Raw genomic sequence first — 18569 nt, forward strand, 5'->3', positions numbered from 1 at the left:
CATACTACCCAGAGTGATCTACAGATTCCAGGCAATTTCTATCAAAATTACAATGTCATTTTTCACAGAAATAGAAAAAAAAATCCTAAAATTAGTATGGAACCAGAAAAGACCCCAAATAGCCTAAGCAATCTTGATCAAAAAGAACAAAGTGGGAGGCATCACGCTCTCTGATTTTAAAATGTACTATAAAGCTATTTTAATCAAAACAGCACGGTATTTGCATAAAAACAGACACCTCAACCAATGAAACAGGATAGGAAGTATAGAAATAAACTCAGGTATTTACAGTCAATTGATTTTCAACATAGGTGTCAAGAACACACAATATATAAAGAAAAGTCTCTTCAATAAATGTTGGGAAAACTGGATATTCACCTGCAGAAGAATGAAATTGGACCTTTATCTCAAACTATAAGCAAAACTCAACTCAAAATGGATAAAAGACTTACGGATAAGGCCTGAAACTGTAAAGCTACTAGAAAAAAAAAAAAGAGGAGGGAATAGCCTGATGACACTGGACTCAGCAATGATTTCTTGGATAGGACTCCCAAAACACAGTCAACAAAAGTAAAAATAGACAAGTAGGATTGCATCAAACTAAAAAAGTTCTGCGCAGCAAAGGAAATGAATAGAGTGAAGAGACAACCCATGGACTGAGAGAAAATATTCGCAAATCATACATCTGATAAGGGGCTAATATACAAAATATATAAGGAACTCAAACAACTAACAGCAATAAAACAAATAACCCAACTAAAAAATAGGCAAAAGATCTAAACAGACATTTCTCAAAGTTTGCTTAGACTAGAAGAATAAGTTTTGTGGCCTGGCACAGTAGCTCACGCCTATAATCCCAGCACTTCGGGAGGCAGAGGCGGGTGGATCATGAGGTCAGGAGATCGAGACCATTCTTGCTAACACAGTGAAACCCTGTCTCTACTGAAAATACAAAAAATTAGCCTGGCGTGGTGGCACGCTCCTGTAGTCCCAGCTACTTAGGAGTCTGAGGCAGGAGAAACGCTTGAACCCATGAAGCAGAGGTTGCAGTGAGCTGAGGTTGTGCCACTACACTCCAGCCTGGGCGACAGAGCGAGACTGTGTCTCAAAAACAAAAAAAAAGAATAAGCTTTGTAATGCATGCTTACCACAGTTAATGTACTTCAAAATTGCTAAAAGAATACATTTTTAATGTTTTCACCACACACAAAAAAGGTAAGTTGCTGAAGTGGATAAATACGTTAATTAGCCTGATCGAATCTTTCTACAATGAATACATACAGCAAAACATCACATAGTAACCTATAAATATATACAATTACTATTTGTCAATTAAAAATAATATTGTTTTAAAGGTTAGAAAAGTGGTTACTATTAGGAGATGAGGGGGAAGTAACTAGAATGGGGCAAGAGGTGAATTTATGGGTAATGGCAATTTTTTGTTTCTTGATCTGGGTGACGGGTATATGGATATATTTAGTTTGTAAAAATTCAGCTAGCTGTATACTTATGTGCACTATGAAATATAGTTAATAGACACATTGTTTGTATATTATACTTAAATTAAAAGTTTAAAAGTTAAAAAAGGATCTTCCCAGACTTTACCTCAGACCAAACAATTCTGAATCTGTGGGTGAGGGGCCTAGGAATTAGTATTTTTCAAAGCCTCCTCCATGAGCCTAATGTGCGGTTAGGAGTGAAAACCACTCCTATAATGGAACATAATTAATTAAATATTTTATTTATCCACTCATTCCACAAAGTTTAATGACCAGTTTATGCTTAAGATATTAGCCGCCTCTGAGGATATAAAGATAAATAAGACATAGTCTCTAAAGAGCTTAGTTTAGGCAGAGGAGAGGCGAATCAATAAATCCCTATTGAAAATACAAGCAAGCTACTTACAAGATCCAGAGGAGAAAGTGATTTGCCAAAGAAGAATTTATTCATTTTTTGTTCATGTATTTACAAAAATATTTGGGTACCTATGCTGTTTGAACATGGAGATACAAATGTAAACGGATATGATCACTACCTTCAAGAAAGTTACAGTATAAGGATACACAAAGAAGAAAAAATGTATATGTAACCTAATATTACAGGAGTGTGAGAAGGGTGCACATAGGTTTGCACTAAGGAGTCAGGGAATATAGTACCAACTTGCTGACAACTTGCTGACCTTGGAACTAACATGATACAAACTTGAACTCGTCCAGGAGCAGTAGGGATAAAAATTAATATTCTACAGGACTGCTTCTCAAACTAATGCACACAAAAATCACCTGGGGATCTTGTTAGAATGCAGATTCTAATTAAAAATGTGTAGGACAGGGCCTGAGACTCGGTATTTCTAACAAGTTCCCAAGTGATACTAATGCTACTGCTTCACAGATCACACTTTAAATAGTAAGGTTCTTGAGAGAGATTAGTCTCAACAGAAAAGAGACAAAAATCTCCAGAGCAGGAAGACCAAGAAAAAAAAAATGGAAAGTAGCCAGTCGATTATCAACTAGATGGCCTTAGTGGAAGTAGTTTCAGTGGAGTGGTAGGTGAGAAGCTAGATGATATGTATTTAGAAATAAATAGGAAGGAGGTAGGGACAGGAAATAAAATGGAATGGTTTTGTTAGTTTTTACTCTCGAAGCGGGGAAGAGAAAGAAATACAGGTTGAAGAAATTTACTCTCATTTCATAAAAAAACAAGCAGCCAGGTGATCCGTTGAGTGAGTGAGTTTGAAGTGTGAAGTAAACATTGTGGCGAGTGAGTAATAAGGAAGCACTGGAGACACAGCTGAGGCTGGAATCTAGAAATCCATAATAATACCAGCTTGTATATGCCTGTGTGATTCTGCTGAGCTGTATCCAGTAGTCAAGATACAGGCATAGAGAAGGTGGGCTGGAAAGAAAGTGGGATTGGTACATTTTAAAAAGGGAATAGACAAGGGATTAGAAATCCTAGGAAGTCAGAATAGATATAAGGGTGCCGATTCTCTAAGGAGAGAAACTAGGAAGCGTTTTGGATTTGTATTTCCCCTGAGCTCTTTTTTCAAATGAACAACTAGAGACACTGTTGAGAACACATTACTAGGAGAAGATCCTACTATATGTAAACTTGTTGAAAATTATTCTGTTAAATATCATTCCCCAGTTTAAATATTAAGCACTCAATAAATACATGTGTAGGTTTAACATCCAAAAGTGATAACCAGCTTTAACAGATTCCAGATGTTTCCTTACCAATAGAAGCAATACCACACGTTTTCAGTAAAATTATACTTTGAATGGCTCATTGCTTAAAGGGCTGGTGGGCTAGTCTAGTTTCTGATCCTACTGCTTAAATGGAAGAATGACCAAAGGATAATAGAGTGCTTCAAGCACACCCTGATGAAGACTTATGTATCAAGAGTACACATTTTTGAATAGATAATGATATCACACTGACATCCTATCTGGCTGGCAGCTATACCCATTATAACTCAAACTGAGCAGTGACTTTCCTTTAAATATAATTATCCCTTTTACCACGTTGTAGTTTTTCAGTACATTTGGAGCTTTCCTGTGTTGTTTTATTTTTTAACCATAAAGTTAACTTCAGAGACTCGCTGGTATAAATAACCAAAACTACTAATGATTGGGAAATTTATTAAAATTTATTTTTATTTTTTTTAGAGACAGGGTCTTGCTCTGTCGCCCATACACGATCATAGCTCACTGTAGCCTAGAGCTCCTAGGCTCAAGCAATCCTCCCACCTCAGCCTGCTGAGCAGCTGGGATTACAGGCATGAGCCACCATGCCAGGGTCTGATTTTGGCAACTTTATGAACTGAAAAAAATACGTGGTCATGAGACAATCATGGAAATTTCTACACTAGAGGAAAAAACTGTTTCTTCCTTTTGAAATTCTGTACTTTCTCCTCTATCCTGACCTTATTTTTCTTTTGTTTCTCTTTGTAGGTAGGATAGATAGGATGAAGGAGGGAGAGTAGAGAATGTGAATAATGAAAATGTGGGGGAACAGAACAGTTATAAATAAATGTGTGCTGTCTGCACCATTTACAAAGGCACACTTTGCCAATTATTTTACCTAAAAGAATCCAACAATGTCCACAATACTCATGTTTACCTAAAATATTCAAGCCACCTTTGGAGACTTCTTATTTAATTTACTTTTCTAAGTAGAAAAGTATTTAATGTACTTTTTAAATTTATTTAATTTTCTTAGTAGACTTGCAATGCACTTGAATATAACTTTTTCCTCTACAGTGAATATACAAATTATGTGATTTTAATTTTGCAAATTATACTGATTTATAAAAAGAGAAAAATTGTTTACATAAGTAAGTAGATATATATGTTCCTATGTAAGAAATTACCATAAAAACTAAGCTTTAAATGTCTGTTGTTTAAGTCATCCAGTCTATGGTATTTTGTATAGTAGCCCAAAACACTCCTCTATCAATCCATTCTCCATACTAAATACAATCTATACAATCTCAGTATATCATTTGCCTGTAAAAACTTCAGTGGCTCTCCAGTATTCTCATGATAGATCAGATTCCTAAATCTAGCTATCAATGCCATGTTTGGTCATCAGGCCCATACTACAGACAAGGAAATCTTTTAAGAATAACCCTTAATTGTAAGAGTGAACACAATTTTGGAAAATGCAAACTTTGACTTTTCTTAATATTAGGTAAACAATTTTTTAAAGACACTTATGAAAGGTACATTAAAAATGAACTTTAGTTCTTATACGAAATTTAGCATTGCTAAATTATAATTTATATTATAGGGTATATAAGTATTTGAAATTGATTAAAGCCTACAAGACTGAGTTGGGAGTTTAAGGAACACTTAAATATAACATAAATAAATATTTGGTTGGCTCATCTATTAAAATTTTTAAATATATTTTTGTTACATTATAAACCTAACCTTTAAAAAAATTCATAATTTTTTAAAATCAGAAAACACATGCCTTGAATGAGTGGAATAAAACATTATGTATCCATAATTATATTCATGATTTAACTAAAAGTTACAGTGTGAATGAGAGGTTTTTCAACTCTATGAATCTAGAAGCATGCATATGATCACTAAAATCTTTAGTCTGTATTAGCTGCTATGTATGGTATATATAATATAATCTAGTATGTAAAATTATTCAACAGTGATTACTTGAGTGTCAGGTGAATATTGCTGGAAAAAAGACATTTAAGATGACTCCTAAGTACCATTTCTAAATGTTAAAAGCTATGCTTTTAGTGGAAATTTCTGGGAATCATTTTTATTTGATTACATAAAGAAAAAATTGAGGGAGCTATGCAATGATAGCGTGGAAATCCTTTTTAAGTTTTTCTACATGTGGTTGAGAAACATGATAGAGAAAAAGAATGTTATTTAAATGTAGTTACATTCATATTATCCCCAAATAGTATTTGAAGAAAACAAATACTATTGTTTTTTAAAGCAATATTATTTAAAATGTATACTATAAAGTTGAAATAGAATCACAAAGGAGATAATTTTTCAATTAAGTTGAATTTCAGGAGAATAAAATGTTGAGTCATAAACCCAACAAACTTTCATCACCAGACAGTAAACTTTTCATCATTTGCTGAAATTTATTTTATGATACTACTGAGCTTAGGATAGGTATATGGTATTTGGTAAATCCGACTTGAAAAGATATTTAAGAATGTTTTCAGGCTCACTCATTTTCTTCATCAGTTTTGACAAATTTTGCTCACCGAAATTATTTGAGGATGTCTCTTTTCTTTCTATACAATTACTCTACTGCTCTCATTGGTATTTAACAAATGCATTCTTCCACATCTAGCTAATACATTATTACCCTATATATATGAAAGTATAGGGCCTTTCTAAAAAAGGATCAGAGAGACATAAAATGGAATTGAACTCATAGGATCATTGCTATGTTTACTTTAAGCTTGGTGTATTTTATTTTAGGCCTGCTAATGGGCCAATTTGTACAACTGTTATGTTTATCAAACATTATGAAAATAGTATTTTAAAAATTAGCTGAAGAGAGGATTCGATCTGAATTAAAGTGAAATATAAAAAGACAAAAACGCTGATATCTAGCACAGTAACTGACTCACCTGCGGCTGACTGATTTCTTCTCCACTTCTCCTTCTCCAGCTGATTTAACATTCGCACTTGTGTCCTTTTTTAATTTTTTGGCAATTCTTTCTCTCATCAGGTTCTTTTCATCACCATCAATATATTCATCATGCTCTGCACTTTCATCTTCTCCATCCTGTAGAAATGGAAAATGAGTATTTGCCAGGTGCTCAATTTCCCCTTTCATTTCTAGAGATCTATTGCATCCACTGAATCTCCTTATTGCATTCTAAACTAGGTTTTTTTTTTTTATTTTGTTTTCTTTTGTTTTGAATTATAAGCCCTTGAAGAATCTGCTACAGGTGGGAATAGCCCTGGGTTCTGCTCTAAGCCAACTATGTAAGTTGAGCTGTTCGCTCAACTCATGCCCAGCTCCTTTGTGCAGCAGACTTCTCCCTCTGTGTCACCCGGGCTATTCTGTCTATATTCCTATTCTTATCTCAGTGGGAAATGTGGGTTTTGAAGGCAGTTGGCCAGCATACTGACCTCAGCAGGGATCAATTCAAGTAGAAGAGGTGTAGTGCAGAAGCTGAGATTTCTATAATCCAAGTCACAGCAATCACTTCTCTTGTGAAAACCCTCTAGTGGGTCCCCAACTCACTCAAGGCCCTATGCAATCTAAACCTCCCTGACATAATCTCCTACAACTCCAGCCCACCAACACTAGCCAACTTTGGAGTTGTTGTTCTCTCCAGCCTGAAACAAATACTCTATTCCAGATATCTCTTCATTGCTTGCTCTTTCATCTCCTTCAGATCTTTGCTTAAATGTTACCCTCTTGGTGATGAGATTAACCTATTAAAATGGTAGAACCACACACTTGCCTCCAGTACTCTTTCATCTTCCCTGGCTTATTTTCCAAAGTACTTATCACCTATCTGATACACCATATATTTTAATTATTTGCATGTGTATTGTCTGTCATCCAATTACAGCAAACACTCCATGAGAGCTAAAATTCTGACCTGTTTTGCTTACTGCTGTATCTTCAACTCCTAGAATAGTGCCCAGCATTGACAGATGGAGGAACAAAGGGAAGAAAGAGGGGAGAGAAGAAGGAAGAAATAACCCCAAGTGGATCATTTTTTTTTTGTGATTCTTTCTTTGATCTGGTGAGTCGTAGTGAAGCAGGATTCTTAATTTGAGACTTGTGGACCCCTAAAGCACTGGTCCTCAAAGTCTGGTCCTTACATGGTATTACATAGTTGTTTATTAACACCTAAAATTCTAGCCCTCATTGCAGACTTATTGAACCAAAATCTCTGGGGTAGGAATTATGAATGTTTTCAACAAGATGTTTAAGTAATTCTTAAGCACTAAAAGTTGACAACCACTAACCTAGGCCTTCCATGCTCAGGCCTCAGGAGATCTAAAAAAAATTCCCTGCAAATTCATATAATTTTGGTTGTGAATGTAGTACATTTTCCTGGGAAAGGATTCACAGTTTTAGTCACTCACCCATGATATTAAGAGCAAATCTATACTTTTACTTTCTATCCTATACATTGATCCTATCTTCTAGACCCATATTATGTTACACAGATGTCTCCAAATTACCTCAATCTTGAAATGTATAAAATTAAGCTCATTATTTTTCATCCTTCTCTCCACCTCAACCCTATGCTTTCTTTTGCACCCATCTAACAAGTTGCTCAAACCAGAAACCTTGTGGTTGTCTTGGACTACTCGTCCGTCACCTCATAGTGTAGAATCAGTCACCTCCTAGACCTCTTTCAAATCTACCTCTTTCCCATCTCACAGCTGTGGGCTTATATCAAGCTCTCCTCCTACAATAGCTTCCCAGTATCAGTCTGTTTCCTCTAATTTGTCCTCTATAATATCATCAATAGTGATCTTCCTGAAATGCAAAATTGATCATAGCATCCTTCTTTTTAACAAACACCTTTCAACTGTTCCTCACTTCCTTTTAAGAAAAAATTCAAACCCCTCACCATGGCCTATGAAGCTCTGTAATGAAGCTCTGGCCTGTCACCACACCCTGTTCACGCTGGCCTGCTTGCAGCTCTTAGAACACACCAAACTCTCCTGCTTCGGACCATTTTGTATATGCAGTTCCCCTTACCTTCAATACTCTTCCTCCTTGCTCTTCACAAGACAGACTCCTTGAAACTTTAAATTTCCGTTTGTATTTCCTAAATAAGGTATAATCTCTCCTTATTTCCATGCTTTAGCATATGCTATTCTCCGAGCTAGAGGGACCTCACCCCCTTCACCACTTTCTTTTCTGACTTAGCTAACTCCTAACTCTCATATAAGACATAAATAGCATCATCTCTTCCAGGAAGCTTTTCTTGACAAGGTCAGATATTCATCCTCTCTCTATCTACTACTGATAGCCATAGAGAGCCTTCTCTTTTGACTGTGATAATAGATAAATCTGTGTTCATGCATGGAAAGTTATGTACTTCCTAGTAAATTATATAATGCACAGATTAATGGGTTTTTATATAAAAAGTGGCATATGTATAATTTGAAAAACTTGACTCTTATGTATTAAAGGAAAATCTTCCTTCTGTTTTGTTAGCTTTGTTAGCCACTACAACTAATAAAGATCACTACACTCTTGAATGAGAATCTTTTGAAATGTGTATATAAAAAGGAGACACTACTATAAATTACTGATCCAAGCATTTCCCATATATCGTGTAGGATGCCCACACACCAATATTTAAACTTTTAACACAATAAATTTATAACATCTGAAGTTTGAGTATTAATGTAATGTTATGTGAGGGGGAGAAAAAAACAGACTAGAAATTCATATATAAGATTCTAATGTTGTAGAGAGATATACACACACACACACACGCACACCCCTAGAGTAAGGAAATATTCTAATACCTAAATAATTTCTGTTTTTCATATTTTTCCAAAATTTGACATATATAACTATAAAAGTAATATACATTACTTTTTAAGAACAAAATTAGCCGGGCGCGGTGGCTCACGCCTGTAATCCCAGCACTTTGGGAGGCCGAGGCGGGCGGATCACGAGGTGAGGAGATCGAGACCATCCTGGCTAACACAGTGAAACCCCGTCTCTACTAAAAAATACAAAAAATTAGCCGGGCGTGGTGGCGGGCGCCTGTAGTCCCAGCTACGCGGGAGGCTGAGGCAGGAGAATGGCGTGAACCCGGGAGGCAGAGCTTGCAGTGAGCCGAGATCGCGCCACTGCACTCCAGTCTGGGCGACAGAGCGAGACTCCGTCTCAAAAAAAAAAAACAAAACAAAAAAAAAGAACAAAATTAAGTTTTTATAAAAATTTTCTACTTTCTATGAATTGTTCAAACTATATTAATACCAAAATAAATACTTACATCATCTAAATCTGCTGCATCACCTTTTTCACTATAAAAAAAATAAGCAAAACAAATTTTAGTTTCAAGGTAAAACTAACACAACTATTTTGTAACCCAAAATTCTAGAATAGTTTGCTGGGAATAACATTCCAAAAATGTATTTCAACATAGGAATTTAAGAAAGGCATTATAGAACAGATGGAAACATTCTTTAGAGTCATTTTTTATAAGTGGAATAAGTATGATTCATTAGCAAATATATGTGTTCACTAGAATTTGAAAGAAAAAAAGCAAACAACAACCGACAGTGCTATTTTTATGATCAATGGTCTGCAAAAAACAATTTCTTTTATTGGCTTGAAATATTCTGGCTAAAAAAAACCCCCAAATCCTTCAAAAAGAAGGATATTAAGAAAAGATTGTCTTAAAACAGGAGTTTCGAAAATGAGCTAAACTGAGTACAACAGCATTGTAGTGCCCCTTGAGATATAGGCCCAGTTTATCTTGTGCTATTACATCTAACACACCAAGACGTTTTCCCTTCTCAAAGAGCAGCAACAAAGGTAGCAAGACAACTTTCTGTTAACTCCTCAAAGTATGTGAGAATTTATAGTCAGTGGACTGGCCCCCAAACTGGTAACTTCTTCACAAAAACCTTTAACTCTAATTTGTTCATTCATGATACAATTAAGGCAAAAATGCTTCAAGGAAAAGGTAGCAAAACAACCTTGAATTAAGCATTAAACTGTTAAAGCAAACAGTTTCTAGTCCTAACATGTAATGGTAAAACAATTTTAAATGTAATTCATTCAACAGAGGTAGAGAGCAAGTGCGAAAGTGACTAGAGCGTTTATTTCTCTCTATCAAGCTTGAAGTTCTCTATCTCTGTTATCAAAATGCTTTATTTTTTTGGCTGGCTTAAAAATTTTTGACTTATGAGGACTGATTGTTTACTCACAGAAGAGGCAAGAAAATTATCTGAGCCAGAAAATTAAGAACTTAGGATCATACCAACAATGGACTAACCTTTCTACAACTGGAACAGAACTGAGATGTGGATCATCCTTAAGCAAGTCATGACTACTTTTGCTTTTGCCCTTCATGCTCTGCAAAGAATGTACAATATAATCATGAGGGGGGAAATAAACAGTATTCCTAAATAACAAGTTAACAAATTTACATAAAACCTAGCAATGATATAATATTGTTAGCAAAAGATGTATTCCTGAAAAGTTTAATACAAACTAAAGTTTTATAATTAAGAATCTTACTCGTCTATTGACTGAAAATAGTATTTTAGAAACACCTTTTCTTTCAAAAAATGATATATCATTTAAAAGAAGTCTGTTGAATTACCAACTTGAAGCACTAAATTCTCATAATAATTTGCATACTATGAAACTAGTTAATTTTTATGACCCCTATAACTTAGAAGCTGCATCACAAGAGTATTGAAATAAATGCATGCTATTATTCTTCAAATATGCCACCTATACTGCACAGAATCACTTTTTAAAATGTTACTCAAGCAAAAGATAAGTGCATCCCCGAGGAACTACTTACCAACAACAACAAAAAAAGATGTAGAAGAGCCTCTTGAGCACGAGAATATTTATCAGTGACCAAATATTTATTAAATGCTTTAATTTCAAAGTTCATGTTTTCAAAAAATGTACATTTTAGAAGGGAAACAAGATATAAAAAGGTTTAAGAAGTAGCATTATAAAACAACTACTGCTGCTATTAAGTATATATACATATATATATATTTTTTTTGAGATGGAGTCTCACTCTGTCACCAGGCTGGAGTGCAGTGGTGTGATCTCAGCTCACTGCAATCTCCGCTTGCGGGGTTCAAGCGATCCTCCTGCCTCAGCCTCCCAAGTAGCTGGGATTACAGGTGTGTGCCACCATGCCCAGCTAATATTTGTATTTTTAGTAGAGACGGGGTTTCACCATGTTGGCCAGGATGGTCTTGATCTCCTGACCTCGTGATCTGCCCGCCTCAGCCTCCCAAAGTGCTGGGATTACAGGCATGAGCCACTGTGCCTGGCCAAGTATTAAGTATATTCTTTGTGCTAGGCACTGTGCTTCAAATAGCATTGCTACCCCTCTCTTCTTCTCTTCCCAAATTAAAGTATATGAGGTGGGAATTATTAGCCCCATTTTACAGATGGTTAAAGCGATTAAGTAATTTACTAAAGGTCACAAAACTAGTCAGTGGTAGAGGATCTAGGGTTTAAATCCAGGTCTGTCTGACAATAGTACCCATATATCGAAAATCTAAATGTATCCATTTTTCTTTTCCTCTAGGCCCCTATGGGCCCAGAATACCGGCCTGGTTTCAGAGCTGCAATCTCCTATTCTACAGATTTCCCTACTGCAGGGTGGGACACCTCAAACTTACACCCTGTATCTTGAGGGGGGAAGATGCTCACCACCCCAGCTCCCAACTAATCATATAAAAATGAATAGTTAAGAGATTAGAGTTGACAGAAAGAATAATTTCTGCTTTGAAAAATTTTGAAGAAAATTTTATATGGGAAAATTTATTACAAAGTATGTTAACTAAAATGTTTAAATGACATTTAAACAGACACAGACACAGAGAGATGAAAACACCTCTTTCCCTTAAGCTCCCTTCACCACTTTTAATTTGAAAAACAGGCTCTTATATAGATTTTAATTTCTGTATTAATATGGAGCTCTCTATAGAGTTAATCAATTAAAACATGCTTATAGTGCAATTTCATGATACAAAATTTTCTCCAACAGTTAATCTAAATACGCTATTATTTGTAGTTTTAAAAAGTAATAGAATCTGAATTATGCAATTAATCTATATATCTAATTTCATAAGCTTAAACTAAGGAGTGATGAAAAAGCAAAATGTCATCTAATTACTGGATAATGTTTGCCTGACTATGAAAAATAGGGGAAAATATTCACAAAACATAAGGTGGTATAGTAGAAAGAACACAGAACAAGAAGAAAGATGGTGGTTGGACCAAATGAGTTTCAAAATGTAGTATTCCACAATTCCACGGGGTTTAGTCTAAAACATGTACCATTTGTTGAAACACAGTGATCTCATGAGACCTCAGAAACATTGCCTACAAAATGGGAATAATCATCATAGCAGCCTTGCCTATTTCACATAAGAAAATTAAATGAGATTATCTGCAAAAGTGTACAGTGAACATCAAATAACTTAAACAAGAATAAAAGCCTGAACATCTTTCATTCATGCTTTCCTTCCTTAAAATTCCTTCCTCCTGCAACTCTGGCCGTCAGATTATTTTCATCTACCTTCAGAAATAGTCCTTTATTAATTCTCCCCACCTGGTTCCCTTATAAAGTCACAATCATAAACATCACAGTCAGAATTGGCCCCAGATCCTCCGTTCTAACCTTTTGGTCCACTGATCAGAAAATGACTTACACTAATAGCAAAAGCAAGATTAGAATTCAGATCTCTAAGTAAGCTCTTGGTCCATTAATGAGCTATACTATTTCACTTCTTTGTGAATGTTAGTTTACAATTGTTAATTTCATTGTTAATATATTTTTAAAATGGGTTCTTGTATTGTATTCTTGAAAACCACTAAGAGCGATTTTAAGTTTTCTCCTCATAAGAAATGATAAGTATGTGAGGTAATTCATATGTTAATTAGCTCCATTTAGCTAATTTAAAAATTAATTAATTTTTTTTAAAAAGGTTCTTGTTTGTCTTCCAAAACTTACTTTAAATAGCTGGAAGGAAAAAGAAAAACCTTGTTTTACACTAATTTAAAATAAGACTTGACAATAGGAGGAACCTGTGTTTAATTTTAATAATCATTACCATTTCAAATTTTAACTAACTTTTAAAATTAAATTAGTATAGAAATATATGAAAAGGCAAATTGTTAGGCCTCTCTTCCCACTACAGTAGACTCTGAATCCTGCAGGGAGAGAAAGCAAATTGGAGATGAACTGAAGAAATTAGGAGACAATCCTTAAGAGAGTGAAAATGAATTCAGACATTTCCCTTTAATGCCTATTGTTTCTTAATGACCTACTTTAAGGTTCTTATTTATACCGTCAAGTAACAGTGAATTTAAAGGAAGAACAAACACCAAATATATTTTTAAATGTTTTAAAAATTGCTTAAAATAAGTTGACTAATTAAAAGGTTTAGCTGATGAATGAAATACTAAATATATTTAGTGAATTCAGTGTTAGGGGCTTCACAGAAAATTCAAAACTATCTGCAAACAAATGTAAAAATGAAAATCAGAGGGACACAGAAAAATTACGTTATCTGGAACTTCATATCCAAGAAGAAAGAGGCAGCAAAACAGTAGGGACTAAATAGAATACAGGTAGAAGGGGGCAGAGGGAGAGACGAGAAGTGGTGGGGGAAGTGACGGGGGAGACAGGGAGAGAAAGAGAAGAAAGGAAGGAAGGGAGGGAGGCAGAAAGAGAGGAAAGAAGGAAGGAAGGAGGAAAGAAGGGAGGGAGGGAGGGAAGAAGGAAGGAAGGAAGAAGGAAAAGGAGGGAGGGAGGGAGGGAGGAGGAAGGTACACAGGAGCAACATTGGCCAAGAAGCTGGAAGGTCTGGGGCTCAATCTCTAACTCTGTGTGGATAATTTTATGAGTCAACTTGGCTAGGCAATGGTACCCAAATGTTTAGTCAAACACCACTCTAGATGTTGCTATGAAAATATTTTTTTAGATATGATTAGTATTTAAATTAGTAGGCTTTGAGAAAGCAGATTACACTCCATAATGTGGGTGGGCCCCATCTAATCAGTTGAAGGCCTTAAGAGCAAAAACTGAGGTTTCCCAAGGAAGAAACAATTCTGCCTCAAGACTGTCACAAAGAAACCCTGACTGAGTTTCCAGCCTGTGTATTTTGAATTTATCAACTATTCCCTGAGTCTCCAGCATGCTGGCCTACTCTACATATTTTGGAATTGCCAGCTCCCACAACTGCAAGAGCTAATTCCTATAAATAAAGAGATAAAGTGACAGATTAATAGATAAATGGATCTATTTTATTCTTTCTCTCTCACATCCCATTGGCTGCTTCTGTTTCTCTGTAGAACCCTAACTAATACACTAAGAGACCTTCAGTACAGAACCAGAAAAACTTATTAGTTAAAAAAGGGATTTTAGAGGCTACAATCTATTCTCCCAGGCAATGCAGGAAATCTCCTTGACATCACTGCTGACTGGTCAACCATGTCTCAACACCTCAAATGAGCTTATTAATACACACACATACACACACACACACACACACACACACGCACAATTTCTTTTTAAATGCCTTCTATTATTAGGAAATTCTCTGACTGGAGAGAAAAAAAATCTATGTATATTTTCCAACCATCCAACCAACCCTACTTCTACCTTCTAGAACTACAAAGAAGGCTGTTGTTAGGCATACTATATAAAGTTAGTTTAGACATTCATTAGACAGAATAATGGCCCCCTAAGATGTCCATGTCCTAATCCCTCAGAACCTATGAACATATCACCTTACATGGCAAAAGAGACTTTGCATATAAATGAAAGATTTTGAGGTGGGGACATTATCCTGGATTATCAAGATGGGTCCAAATGTAATTACAAGAGTCCTTACAAGTGAAAGAGGGAAGCAATAGAGTCAATTTTAGAGTGATGCAGCATGGGAAAGACTTCACCAGTTATTGCTGGCTTTGAAGATAGAAGAAGGGGCACACCAAAGAATACAGGCAGTCTCTAGAGGTTGAAAAAGGCAAGGCAATAGATTCTCCCCAGAGACTCCAGAAAGAAGTCCCTGCAAACGCCTTGATATTTAGCCCAGTGAAACCTATTGCAGACTTCTGACCTCCAGAAATATAAGACACTAAATTTGTTTTGCTTAAAGTGGCTTAATGCCACTAAGTTTATGGCAATTTGTTAAAACAGCAATATGAAATTAATAAAATATTTAGTTAACACCTTTGTAAAATTAGCTAAGTCTAAACAACTAGAAAGATAAGCAAATTAAAGTTGAATACAATTTGATAAGGCAGAAACATTTTACAAATTACACTGTTTAACATTTCTGACCTCCTCTTTGCAAATAGCCTAGCAGCATTCTCCATGCCATGGCCGCCTCCCAACTTTTTTGGGAAAGTTTAATTTCATAAAATAAACTAGAATAGGATAAAACATCCTTACTTTAGTCTCAAAAGTGGCAAAAATATCTACCAAGATAACTTTTTCTGGGTGAGGAAAAAGCCCTTCTATAACTCTGGATTTGAAGTAAAAATGTTACTACGTCTTGTAGGAAAGAAATGCTCTGTGTATCACTGTGAATGTGGCACAATTTGATCACTGAATAAAAATCTAGCTATTGAGATACTTTTAAAATGGGCCTGTTGTTTAACTTACCTCATAAAAACTAGTTATCTTGATTGTATGCTTTAACTTGAAAAATATTTCCTGACATTTATATTTCAGTTATATGTAAAGATTCCTGAATAAATTTTAAACCAATACAGACATTCAAATAAAAGCATTGTTTAAGAAAGCAATATGAAGGGAGCAATATTCCAGATAAAAATATTTCAAATATTTGAAGTCTAGGATCATATTTTCACTTAGTTTTATTTCTCTAAAGTATTATTATATCCAGTTCCTCATTGCATTCCCTATGTTAGGTGGTTTTTGGCATCATCCCCGTCTTCCCCACCATTTCCCTTTCTCTGGATGCATCTAGTTTGTCAAGATCTTCCTTAAGTACATTCACAACTGGATAAAATGCTGCAAGTATGATCTAAACAATGCAGAGGATGTTAAAATCCTTATTCCAGAGATCTTATTCTTAGTAATTCAACTAGGACTCACAGGCTATTATGTCATACCTATTCAGCTGATTTTATTGAACTCAAGTACAGAATTTACATGTACTCCTATTACATTTCAACTTACTAGTTCAAATCGGCATGAGTTGACAACAAAGCACCCTTTAGTCAGAAGTATTCAATTAGCTATAAATCTATCTGACTGTACTATCTCCCAGATCACATTTCTTCTTGTTGTCCACAAGAATATCATGAGAGAGTCTCACAATTTGCTTTTCTGAACTCAAGATATGATTATTATGGCATCCGCCTATCATGCAATCCTATCAAAAAGGAAATGAAGTCAGTCTGGCAAGTCACTTAACCAGAGGCTCAGTTTCCTCATCTATAAAGAAAGGAAGTTGGACAAAATCCCTTTGAGCTATAAAATTCTATGATTCTAAGAGATTTTATCAGGTAGTAGAAAGATACTGAAATAAATAATGAAGGAAAGCTAACCCACGTGGGAGAGGCACCTTGTCATGAATAAGTGAGTGGGGTGAAGGGGTGTCTGTAATCCCACACTGATAATCCATAAACCAGAGAGGACTCTAATCTTATTTCTCCTTTCACATAAAGTAAAGCCTCAATTCAGACTTTACCAATTATTAACTTGTGATCGGGCAGAAAGGTTCTGGAATAAAGATTAATACTGTGCAGTCACTGAAAAAAGAAACTTGATAAGCAAATGAAGAATGAAACAATTATTTTTAAGCCCTTTAGAAATATTTAATTTCATGCAACCACTGAAACTGCAAATTATTCTTAGTCATTAGAACAGACACTTATTTGGCTTTGGCTCCAGTCATTTCATACACTTAAAAATAGTAAAGCTAAATTTTGAAGAAATATATTCTATTAGCCACAGTTTTCCAACATTCAGGCTAGTCTTCCCTCTTCTTACCAAGGTATTTGAACAGTGCTGGTAGTGTAAAAAACTGTATATAAGCAAAATAAACAAAAATACACTTCTACTTGGATTCTCTCCAGAATTTATCTCATGTACTTAAAAACAATTTCCCTTTCTCTAAGCCAGTAAATTTCAACAGTATTGTTCTTGTTACTCTATTTTCTCCAACTAAACTTACCTACTTGTCCATTACATAAAGCAGACAAAAAAGTTAAATTCTGTAGATTTTAACTTTTTTGATTCTGCAGTGTGCCAAGATCCAATCGCATGTGAAGAATGGGTTGTTGGTGGGTAATAATGAGGCTGGGCTGCACAAGCCACTATCTAGGACTCAATGGGAGTGCTCATGAAGGCCACTAGGCCAATTGTGTCAAGATTGTGGCTTCCTACCCAAAAAGGCTGAGCTGATAATGAAATTTCTCACCAGCCCTCTAGATTGGGCATAAGGGCATAAGATTCTACATAATAGTTATGATCATATTAGAGAAATTTTATATTCTTTAGTTATCTGAGATTAAAATACCAGTTATAATGTATAGTATATTTTAAGGCACTTGGCTTTCAAAGACATTTTTCAGTATTGTATAATAAATCAAAATTAAAACTATATCCTTACAACAGTAAGTGGGACATACTATTTTCTTGTTCAGAAAGGAAAATTGAGGCTGAGAGAGACTAAGTTATCAAAGCTCACAGGGTGTCAGGGGAAATTAAAGTTTTAATATGAATTTGTATGATCCCAAATCCATGTTATTTCTATTCTAGCACACTGCCACTCAAAGATGACACAGACTCTATGTACAACAAGCTCACAGCCCAGGACTCTACACAATTAACAAGTTATAAAGTAAAGGGTATAATGTTGGACTTTGGACTAGTGTACAATGCAAACACAGTCATATGCTTCTTCTGTAATAAAGCAAAAAAGATGTGTTTAAAAGGCAAATGTACAGTATTACAAGAAAGGCAAAGGTTGGGTAAGAAAAAGAAGATTTTTAAAAGCTGGAAAAGACATTTAGAAAAGATGGCATTTCAGGTGTTGAAAACAAATATGACTTTGATATCCAGAGGTGGGATGGGACATTTCAGGTGGGAAAAAGAACATCAAGAAAGCCACAAAAAAATGGAAACAATAAGGCATACATATAGAGCAGCAAATCATTCAGATCTGCTAAAGCAGTGTTTCCTACATTTCCTTGGTATGAATTCCTCTGGAATTCATTAAAAGTACAGCTTCCCAGGCCCCTCGCTTGGAAATTCTAATTTAGTGGGTCTCAGATAAGGCCTAGGATTCTTAATTTTTAAAAAGTATGTCAAGTGATTTTTATCACCAGGAAAG

General features: G+C 35.2%; 1 protein-coding gene across 2 annotated transcripts in view; it reads right to left on the minus strand.

Moving 5' to 3' along the window:
• The window catches only part of CWC27 (CWC27 spliceosome associated cyclophilin), a 249840-nt gene that overhangs the window by 207884 nt on the left and 23387 nt on the right, over window positions 1-18569 (minus strand). For both annotated transcript variants that reach the window (XM_019013693.4, XM_055367930.2), the window contains exons 8-10: window positions 10490-10569; window positions 9482-9512; window positions 6122-6279 (exon numbers count right to left, since the gene is read on the minus strand). In XM_019013693.4, coding sequence (XP_018869238.1) covers window positions 6122-6279; window positions 9482-9512; window positions 10490-10569 — 269 coding nt within the window. The remainder of the gene's footprint in view (window positions 1-6121; window positions 6280-9481; window positions 9513-10489; window positions 10570-18569) is intronic.

The sequence above is a fragment of the Gorilla gorilla genome, chromosome 19, assembly GCF_029281585.2.
Source record: "Gorilla gorilla gorilla isolate KB3781 chromosome 19, NHGRI_mGorGor1-v2.1_pri, whole genome shotgun sequence".
In the NCBI taxonomy this organism is placed as follows: Eukaryota; Metazoa; Chordata; class Mammalia; order Primates; family Hominidae; genus Gorilla; species Gorilla gorilla.